At 37.0% G+C, this 11,092-nt stretch overlaps 1 protein-coding gene across 1 annotated transcript; it reads left to right on the plus strand.

Moving 5' to 3' along the window:
• Positions 1-969: 969 nt before the first annotated feature.
• On the plus strand, positions 970-2,842 carry LOC125272878 (phospholipase A2 inhibitor NAI-like). Its single transcript, XM_048198042.1, has 5 exons — positions 970-1,312; positions 1,395-1,514; positions 1,774-1,905; positions 2,118-2,225; positions 2,357-2,842. Exons 1-5 carry the CDS (start codon positions 1,264-1,266, stop codon positions 2,713-2,715), a joined length of 768 nt encoding a protein of 255 aa, XP_048053999.1. The 5' UTR covers positions 970-1,263; the 3' UTR covers positions 2,716-2,842.
• Positions 2,843-11,092: the final 8,250 nt, after the last annotated feature.

The following is an 11,092-nucleotide window of genomic DNA, read 5'->3' on the forward strand; positions in this document are numbered from 1 at the left end:
TAAATATAAACACAATCAACTATTAATATGCATGTGACCATCGTCTTATGTAACCACTTCTCAATCCAGCATAATCTTCACAATCTACATAAATGTGGCTTAAATAACATTTGTACAGTGTAAACAATAAAGTACGAATATACAAAATATGTTATTTCACTTATGCAGCACGCATCGGAACACACGTGCAAAGATAGTAACACTGATATAGCGCTAGCCTTAGCTTCGACAGAAAGACACATTCAATATCAAAACGTTTAAACAGAATACAACAATATCAATATAAACAAGATTTAAGACCTTATATATGCAAATTAAACTTACTTTCAAAGTTACGCACAATCATCTATGGCTTGAATACACACGAGCCCTCCACAGCGATAGAGCGGAACATAACAAGTTGCGTCAAACTTTGGGGACGGGATTAAGTTATGGCTGTCAATAATTCCCAACCAATAAAAATCAACTTACTAAGCCTTTTCAACAGCAATAGCTAATATATGCAAACTGTCTATAATTAATGTTTAAAAACAAAAAAAAAAAAAAAAAATCAGTTTCATAGAGACATCAGTAGCAGTATTGGTATCGGTGAGACTGGCCTTTATTCATAAAAAAAATGCCATTAAACAAATATTTAAAATATACTGTGTTTAAGTTGTTTCTTGTTCTCCACAAGATTTTTGTGTTTCAGAATGTCTCAAGACTGATCATCCATGATTTCCAAGAAAATGAAACGTATGGCTTTGTTTAAACATGTTCAATCCCCTTAGGTGTTGGCCATATACAACTAACTGTAGATATTGAGCTACTACTTAACTGTTTCTTGATTCTCAATAACTTCCCATCCTCCTCAATGAATGGTAATCCCTAAAGCCTTTCTAATTAAATTGAATTTTCTTTCTTCTGCAGAACACAAGCAGATATTTACTTTCTTCTGTTGAACACTTCTGTGTTCTACAGCGGAAAGAAAGTCATACTGGTTTTGAATGACATGAGGGTAAATAAAAGATGATTTAACTTTCATTTTTGTGTGAACTATCACTTTAAGAATGTTGGTTAGACCTATGCATGTTGCAATTCCTTATTAAACCTTCCTTGATCTTTAATGACATTAAATTAAGTAAATTATGTAAGCTTAAGTTTCTGAAATGTCTGTTAAATTTCTGTTAAACTTTCATTTTCTCATGAAGACCCTCCCCTTGTGATAAGCTATATAATGTGCACAGAAACAGGTGTATTATTACATTCACCTCCTAATGAAAGATGGATCTGCAAATCTCAGTTTTTCTTCTCTTCATTCTTTTCACTGCAGGTACAAAGACAAATAATGTTTGTGATGTTACTGAGAATGATAACAGATCACTGATGCATCTCTCTCTGATTTATTACTAAAGGACACTCTCTCAGCTGTTATGAGTGTAAGGGTCTGACAGGTTCTTGTGCAGATCAGAAGTTAAAAACATGTCCTAGTGGATCTTCTCAGTGCTCGAGTACAACAGCTGTGGCACAAGTTGGTAAGTCCAATATGATTGAAATTAACTGTTTGACTGATTGAAGATGCTGCTGTTATTTACTGGTGCTCCAACAGTACCGCTACTCATTTTTCAGGCAGAAATTGCAATTAAAAATCACAGAATATTCTACATATATTTCTGATATTTAATCTGTTTTCTCTCAGATTATGAATTTGTATATACATTTTGACATAATTATATTTTTCATCAAAATAATGTGCAGTTTAATTGGTCTTTCCTGTATCATTCATGTTTTTAGGTGACATTAGTACTAAAGTGAAGGTTAAAGATTGTGCTCCTGCCTGTCAAAGTGGGTCCCTGAACATAGGCACTTTAAAGATGACTATTTCCTGCTGTAACACAGACCAGTGTAACCTCCAAGATGCTCCAGGTATTGTGCTTCAATGATCATGTGCAAATAACTATTCTGCAAAGTCAACACTCACTTTACTTCCAAATGACATTCAATCAGGAAATAAAAGGCAGGGTGTGACTTTCTGTCATGAACAGATTGAATGGAGCAGCTAAAGGAGTGTTGTTTCATTAGATGCTATATTTTATACAGAAAATTACATTCAAATAATACTTGTTTTCCTCCTGTAGATCCCTCTAATGTCCCCAATGGAAAGATATGTTACACCTGTGATGTTCAGAGCTGCTCAAACATTTTGAACTGTTTAGGGACTGAAGACCGCTGCATTACAGTAACAGGTGAGAATCTGAAAAAGAACAAAGATTAAAGTCATGATCTTTTAAACTCTCTTAGGTTTAAACATTTGACACAGATCACATACCAACATCCAGCTTATCAACCTTTTTTTTTTCTTCTGTGAATTTTAAAGGCCAGTCAACTGTTTTAAAAGGCTGTGCATCTAAATCTATTTGTGATGCCAGAACATCAGTTGCTGCTAATGCGAGCATCTCATGTTGTGAGGGGAACCTGTGTAACGGTGATCAGAGTGTCACCCAGAGCTCCACATATAACAGTGATCAGAATGTCACCCAGAGCTCCACATATAACAGTGATCAGAGTGTCACCCAGAGATCCACATATAACAGTGATCAGAGTGTCACCCAGAGCTCCACATATAACAGTGATCAGAGTGTCACCCAGAGCTCCACATATAACGGTGCTCAGAGTGTCTCTCAGAGCTTCCTGTTCCTCTGCTGTTCTCTGCTCTCCTACTTCCTGCTGCACTGAATCCAGCAGCTCTTCACATCCTACAATCAGACATATCAAATCATCTATCAGAAGAAAATATTAGGCTTTCTTTAAGCCTTTGTCTTTGATAACAGTGAGCAAGATTTCATGTGTACAGAGTCTAGAAGCAAACAATGTCTTTCTTTATTTTGTTCCAATGAATAAACAATGTCTCAAATCCACTTCCTGCCTCATTCCTTGATGTTGATGACACATTATAAAAAATAAAAAAGGGAATTGCAACTTTTAAATCTTACAATTGTTTTATCTCAGAATTGCATGTAATAAAGTTGCAATTGCGAAAAAAAGTCAGAATTGCATGATATATTTTAAACTTGTAATTGTGAGTTATAAAGTCAGAATTTCGAGATATAAACTCACAATTGCAAGAAAAAAAGTCAGAATTGTGAGTTTATATCTTGCAATTCTGACTCTTTTTTTTTTTCTCAGAAAAAAGACGCAATTGTCTTTTTAAATGTTTTATTCTGTGGGAAACAATTATCCATAATAATCCACCTTCTTGCAAGCTACCCTGGTCAAAAACTGTGCTTCCCAATTACCAACAAGCACACTTGTTACCCAGGTTTTCTAAAATATACTGAGTCACAGCGCACCTCAGTGGACAACAAAAATTTACAATACAACAAATGGCTCCTATAGTATTTTTGTTTTTACTTTTAATATTGTAATGTACTAAGTGAGATGGTCACATGAACCTACATGTTAAACTCCCTGAAAGAGTTAAAAGAAACACTGAATATGTCTGTCGAAATATTGAAAGAATTTCACAATAATGAACTTGCTCATTTTGAGTCATTTTGACCCAGAAACACATTTTTGTTTTATTGAGTTACTGGAAAAATCTCAGCTTTCTAATTTAGTTAAAATCATATTATAGAAGCTTGTTTTCACCACAACTGAGTAAAAACTATGGTTCTTTAAGAATTAAGAGAAACTTTCTTATAATTACTTAATGTTAGTTGCAAACCATGACTCTCAAAACTTGGCCCTCTCACCCATTCCCTCGACGGGAAAAAAGTAAACTCAGCCTAAAATCAGCCTTGCTTACTGTGTCCTCTTCTATAATACTGCATGATACCTTTGACAAGAATTTTTGTGCAATTTAACCAACACTTTCAAGGTCCAGAGAGGTAGGCTACTAAAGACATTTTTAAAATAGTCCACGTGACTGCAGTGGTTCAACTTAAAATTTATGAAGTGGCGAGAACACTTTTTGTGAGCAAAAACAAAACAAAAATAATGATTTTATTCAACATTATCTTGTCTTCTGTGTCATTCTCATACGTTATTTACATTCAGTGCTTCCAGGTTCTAGTCAAAACCCCGACGCTGTTCACATGATCAGCACGACGCATGAGTGTGATGCTGACGCAGGAGCCGGCCAAAAACGAGTAATTAATGATAGAATTTTCATTTCTGGGTGAACAAACCCTTTAAGTGAATTTACTGAAGGCTATATCAGGAAAAGTAACTGAGTTTACAATATGTATACATTCATTAATATTATGCTTAACATGACAAAAATGTCTTTGTTAATGTCTCGATTACAAGCGAGATGATAAATATTATGAAGTACAGTGTCTTTCAGCATACCTTCCGATGTTCATCCGTGTTTTCGTGCCGTGGGAGAGATGATCGGTTCACTCACGCTGGCTGAATGATTCAGTCAACAGGCTTTCATTCCATTGCATCTTCTCACAAAGTAAAGAGGCGACAGCTAAAAGATCAAAAATGTAATAACATTGATCAATTGCTGCACTGATAAATTGATGTTAACTCCGGACTTGCTTTTTTCTTTTTGGAACTGTTGCAAAATGTTGTAAAATATTAATACATTTTAAAACTACATTTACCATTATTTACCACCAGATGGCAGCAGATCATCTTTTGTAGGGGGAGAGTGGGGATGGTTGCAACATTTTTTCGCATTTCCTTGAGTTTCTCAGAGACTGTTTGTATTGGAAAGCCAACAGAGTAATACAATATACCCACATCTGTCAGCTACTCACCCACACTGCTGCAACACGTGTAGTCTACACAATTTATACTTGAATAGAGAAAGTCAAATGTTGCTACTGACCCCAGGGAAAGTTAAAATGTAATAAAAATCTTTCTTAAACATCATTTTCAAATGTATTTATTTTACTTGTGCACAGACAGGGTCTTCCTAAAAGTGAAATCGTCTGGGGGCAATTTCACTTTTTTTCACTTATATTTAAATCAAAATCAACACACTGAAGTCTAATAACTTCTGTGAACTTCTGTAAAAGCTTACTGAACTGTGTGTAAGTGAATGTTGTAACTTAAAGGGTTAGTTCACCCAAAAATGAAAATTATGTCATTAATGACTCACCCTCATGTCGTTCCAAACCCGTAAGACCTCCGTTCATCTTCGGAACACAGTTTAAGATATTTTAGATTTAGTCCGAGAGCTTTCTGACTTGGGTAAAGTTGGTTTTATATTCGCACATTCGGACATCCGTATTCAATAGCCTTGTTAATCACATTACATTGGACATTCAGTGGACATTCACAAGTAAATATGCCATTAAAACAATACTTGCCTATTTTGATCGACTGTGAAAAATGTTGTAAGTTGACAATCGTTGGTTGTCAATATCATGTCGCTGTTTAAAATTCGCAAACATTAATTTATTGCACATTTATTGGAAAGTCTGAATTTATCAGAAGTCCGAATGTGCGAATATAAAACCAACTTTACCGAAGTAGCTTTCTGTCCCTCCATTGGAAATGTATGTACGGTAGACTGTCCATGTCCAGAAAGGTAATAAAAACATCATCAAAGCAGTCCATGTGACATCAGTGGGTTAGTTAGAAGTTTTTGAAGCATCTAAAATACATTTTGGTCCAAAAATAACAAAAACTACGACTTTATTCAGCATTGTCTTCTCTTCCGGGTCTGTGTATATCCACAGTGATGCTGCTTCTTCTTCTTCTACGGCGGTTGCCATCCAGCTTATTGGTGCATTACCGCCCCCTTCTGCTCCGGACAGTGACGCTGATGACGTGTTATGTAGTGCGCCCGAGCTTCGTTTACAGTCTGAGGGAGACGCACGCTGTATTCAAGCTATTCTACATTGTTTGTATTTTGGTATTGCTATATTTTTTAAAATGGTGCGTAGGTGTGCATGCCGCGGATGTCCTAATCGCGTCACTGTCCGGAACAGAAGGGGGCGGTAATGCACCAATAAGCTGGATGCCAACCGCCGTAGAAGAAGAAGAAGAAGCAGCGTCACTGTGGATATACACAGACCCGGAAGAGAAGGAAATGCTGAATAAAGTCGTAGTTTTTGTTATTTTTGGATCAAAATGTATTTTAGATGCTTCAAAAACTTCTAACTAACCCACTGATGTCACATGGGCTACTTTGATGATGTTTTTATTACCTTTCTGGACATGGACAGTAAACCGTACATACACTTTCAATGGAGGGACAGAAAGCTCTCAGACTAAATCTAAAATATCCTAAACTGTGTTCCGAAGATGAACGGAGGTCTTACGGGTTTGGAACGACATGAGGGTGAGTCATTTATGACATAATTTTCATTTTTGGGTGAACTAACCCTTTAAATGAATGTTGCATTATATTCTAATATTCTTGCAAGTTGTGGTAAACAGTGAAAAAAGTGGTTAGCCTACATCGCAATATTGGAAATCTTTCCGTTTTAAACCAAGAAGGCGAGCCAATGGATACATACAGAACATACAGAACTGAATGGGAAAAGGATGGTTTGCAGGATGGTTAAAACCTGTTTCAGGCCATGACACCAAAGCCTTCTGCCGGTGTTGTAATGTGAACATGGTGGCTGAGATGACTGTTTTAAAAAATCACGAAAAGTCAAAGAAATATCAAGACAAAAAGAAAAATCTAGGCCCAGCCCAAAGGCCCATAGCCCATTTGCTACGGAAACCGTCAGAGAGTGAACAGCTAGATACAGCAGTTAAAAATGCAGAGATAAAGCTAACAGGGTTCATGGCAGAGCACAACATAGCATTGAGGACCTCGGATCATTTGGTCGACGTCTTAAAAGATATATTCAAAGATTCGAAAACAGCTCAGCACATGAGCCTTGGTCGCACAAAGACAACTGCTATAACCAAGCATGTCATTGGCCGCTGTTACTAACCGAAATCCTGAAAAGGAAAAAATTCAGCGTTTTGATTGACGAGTCAACAGACATCGGGAATGTGAAAACGCTTTGTATCGTTCGTTTTTTCGATGAGGGCACAAACAGGATTCAGACCCGTTTCTGGAAACTGGTGCAGATCTATTCAGACCAACACAGACAGTTTGCCGCTGAGGGGGCCACTGCAGAAAGGCTTTACACCGAGATGATGAAGTCCTTCACCGATGCAGATGTACCGACTGAAAACTTAGTGGGGTTCGGGTCGGATAGCTGCAATACAATGATAGGAAAACACAATTCTGTCTCCAGCCGCCTTAGAAATGATCTGCCGGGCATCACAGTGCAGAGGTGTGTGTGCCACTCGTTGCGCCTCTGTGCGAGTGAAGCATGCAAGCAGCTCCCTTACAGGTGCGAGGACATTTATGGATATTTCAAAAACTCGTACAGCTCCGAGAATTTCAACTCAGTTTTTTTGAATTGTTAACTCAGAGATTGGGCTCTAAATGAGTTCAGTGATTCAGATCAAATAATGATTATGTGAAAACATAACCAACACCACCTGATCATTTTTTCTCTTTGCTTATATGGCTGTTATAACTCAGTTACAGCAGACCAAACAAAATCTAATATTAAAGAGTCAAGGGTCAAGAGCTCAACTAAAGCAAACCCTGATCTCTGCGATGGTGTCTTAAAAATTGTGATTTTCTCCTTTGGTGATTCTGCTTGTTATCATCAGGTGTCTTCAATAATGGTCAATCATAACTCAATTAAACACTTATTTATCTCATTAACTTTAACATAAAACAAAACAAACATATGACAGAACTTTTACTTTCTGACCCCTGGACTTTCCACCTCTGTTCAAATCCGCCTTTTGCCAAGCTCTTCTCTATTTACCCATTACATGTCACATCAGAAAGGCATTTATTTTTAATAAAAATGAAAATAATGTTCTAAAAGTGGAAATAGACTTCCTAACGAGTGATTAAAAATATTAAAAGTATTTATTGGGTAGGGTTAGGGGAAGGTGTTGGGTGGGTTTTTGTTCTCCCAGTATGGCCGCATCCATTTCATACTTTTAATAAATATTTCTATTTACTAGGGATGCACCGATACCATTTTTAAGGACAGAGTACAAGTACCGATACTTTATTTTTCTAGTACTCACCGATACCTATATATTTATTAATTTCTCTCTCTCTCTCTCTTTTTACATTCTAAGTCTTAGACCAGAGACTTTGTTATATATAGACTGATTTAATGGTAGGTATTGAATTTTAGTGATATTAAACTTCCCTGTATGGGAAAGAGATCTGAATTTTTTTTTTTTTTTTTTTTTTGTGCATCAGGAAAGACAAATAATAACATAAAGAAGTATGCTAGTCATTCATTAAAGACAATAATAAGCATTTCAATAACAATCATTGAAAAAAACAGCATTTATATTTCTGTATAAATAGCATATTTTGTTGTTTTTGTAAATTATTTGCTTAATTTATGCTTGTACGCCCTTTATAGGTGAAGAGGATAAATATGTAAGTGCAACTCAAGGCCACAAGAGGGAGATGCTGGTGCAGGTGCATACAGTGGTGCAACATGGACTTCCTATTGTTTTGCCACGACAAAGAAAATTAGCATAAGGTGACACATTTTATATCTCTTAATATTATATAATTGTGCAGTTAAAAAAGTTTGTTTGTTTGTTTTTGTATTTATACATTTTAGTACAATCATAGCCTACTATTCATATGCATTAGAAAGTAAAAGTGAAAGTGACATGTGTAGGCCAAGTATGGAAACCCATTCTCCAAATTTGTCCTCTGCATTTAATCCATTCAAGATAGTGCACACACATCAGGAGCAAGTGATCACACACGTACTGCAAACTGTGATGCACCTGCAGGGGCGCCGCTAGCAATTTTGGGCCCTATGAATGAATATGAGGTTGGGGCCCCTACTGCACCCATTCCCCACCAAACAGGCAAGCCAATTTAGCCATCCAAATAATTTGTCTGCAATTTAATAATATTGACCTATTACTTTTGCTATTGGTTTTGACCACTAGGTATCAGTATTTAGTCAAAGCCCTACCATGGCTGTAGCAAGCAGATGATTTATTATGCAAATATAAATGTAATAGAAAAATACAGTACATCAAAGCTGCATGATTCTGGATAAAATGAGAATCACAATTTTTGTTTGTTTGTTTTAAAATAGAGATCCCAATTCTGAATATACAACTAAAAATAATGTAATTTCTGACAAAATATTAATTGCTAGAAAACTTTCATTAATTTGAATGCATTATTCAAAAAAAAAAAAAAATTTTTTTGAATGAATTCAATGACTTGTTAATAAATACTTGTTTCATTACTGGATGAATCAGTGTTCTGCGAATAAATGTATACCATTCTTTTCAAAGAAATGGTTGAGTAATTGCATTAGAAACCATCATGCAACTGTGTTAAATAAAGCCACATGGACTTGGGAGCACTTTGGAAAACAGTTGTCACTTAACAGTCTGACACTGCATCAAGAAATGCAACTTGAATCTCTGATACAAAAGGAGAAATCTATACATCGATTCTATGCAGAGATGCTGCCGAGTTCTCTGGGCCTGAGCTCATCTCAGATGCTTTAAAAGAGTGGAAATGTGTGCTGTGGTCAGATGAGTCAATGTTTCAGCTTGTTTTTGGAAAAAACGGACATTGAATTCTCAGTCAAAAGGGACGAAAGGGTCCATCCAGACGTTCATTAGCGACAGGTGCAAAAGAAAACATGTCATAGTATGGAGATGCATCAGTGCAAACAGGATGGGTGACTTGCATTTGTGTGAAGGTATCGTTGACATGGAGGCATATATTTGGATTGTACAGAGACATAAACTGCCATCAAGATAACATCTTTCCTGGGTAGCAAGACAATGAGTGGTTTCTAGACACTCTACACCAAAGAGTGGGTGTGCCTGAGTGCCTGCCTACAGTCCAGATCTGACTCTTATTGAAAATGAATGGCCCATCATAAGGAGAATCAGACAACGACGACGACAGACTGTTGTGCAGATGTTATGTATCAGGCGAGATTGAGTAAAAGTATCCTAGTATCCTAATTTCCCAAATTATAAAAAATTGTCATTAAAAGGAAAGGTGATGTGACAGTGGTAAACATGGCTCTGTCCCGACTTTTTTGGAGTGTGTTGCAGACATCAAAATTAAAATTCGTATGATACTTGCATTAGGCCTCTGCCTTTTTGAAGAGCGTACCGTTGCAGTAGAAAGTCCTGAGGGTTCAGTCAGATGGTACTGAAGTTGCAATCGATATCTTCTGCGTTGAATGAAGAACTGATGACAAACTTGCATGGTTTGAATCTTAGTGGGAAAGTTAAGCACATGGCTGGGCTGCAGGACAGGCCCAGGCCCACAGGCCTTGGCTGACCTAAAAAAAGTCAGTTGCTACCATCACCTGTCTGGTTACCAACATTTAGGTTTGGAACAACTTTAGGGTGAATAAATGATGACAGAATTCAAATTTTTGAGTGAACTATACCTTTAAGGCTCTGGTCAAACACTGGCTGCGTCCGAAAACTGGAAAATGCTGCCTTCTGAGGACACATTTCAAGGTAGTAAGGTATCAAGGCACGTCCGAATCCAATGTTAGCTTCACTTCCTGTCTCATGAGATACCTTCTTCAGATCGATTTTTTAAGGAAGCATAGATGTATCCTTAGCTGCCTTTGATATTCCACAATCCTGTGCTTTCCATTCTGTGACACTTGAACTAGAAAAATAAAGATGGCGTCCGAAAGTTGCGTTTGCTGCTCAGTTTGTGTGTAAATGTATGATTTTGACCAACATATTTCAATTTTGATATCATTTCTATCGAGAAATTACTACTGTAGTAATTAATTATTTGTTTAGTTCTCACCAAAGCTTGCGCTATATTGCTGTAGATCATTAAACTGTTACGCTGCCTCAGAAGTCTGTCTGAAATCCGTTTCGTGAGGTGCCTTCATGCACAAACGCTGCCGTACAAGTCATTCTCTTATAAGACAGCGAGGCAGCAAGACAGCTTCCTAGGTTTTCGGACGCAGCCACTGTGTGGTGTGTACCTGCCCCAGCAGCTCCCTCTTGTGGTCTTGAGTTAAACATACATATCTTTTGTCGCCCTCTTCAGGCAAAGATGGAGCACAAACATAAATGTTCAAAGAGT

The sequence above is a fragment of the Megalobrama amblycephala genome, linkage group LG7, assembly GCF_018812025.1.
Source record: "Megalobrama amblycephala isolate DHTTF-2021 linkage group LG7, ASM1881202v1, whole genome shotgun sequence".
NCBI classification, from domain to species: domain Eukaryota; kingdom Metazoa; phylum Chordata; class Actinopteri; order Cypriniformes; family Xenocyprididae; genus Megalobrama; species Megalobrama amblycephala.

Coding starts and splice junctions, on each gene's coding strand:
- LOC125272878 (XM_048198042.1), top strand. CDS start 1,264: ATGGATCTGCAAATCTCAGTTTTTCTTCTCTTCATTCTTTTCACTGCA. Junction 1,313..1,394: donor CTTCATTCTTTTCACTGCAG/GTACAAAGACAA, acceptor TTATTACTAAAG/GACACTCTCTCAGCTGTTAT. Junction 1,906..2,117: donor TAACCTCCAAGATGCTCCAG/GTATTGTGCTTC, acceptor TTCCTCCTGTAG/ATCCCTCTAATGTCCCCAAT.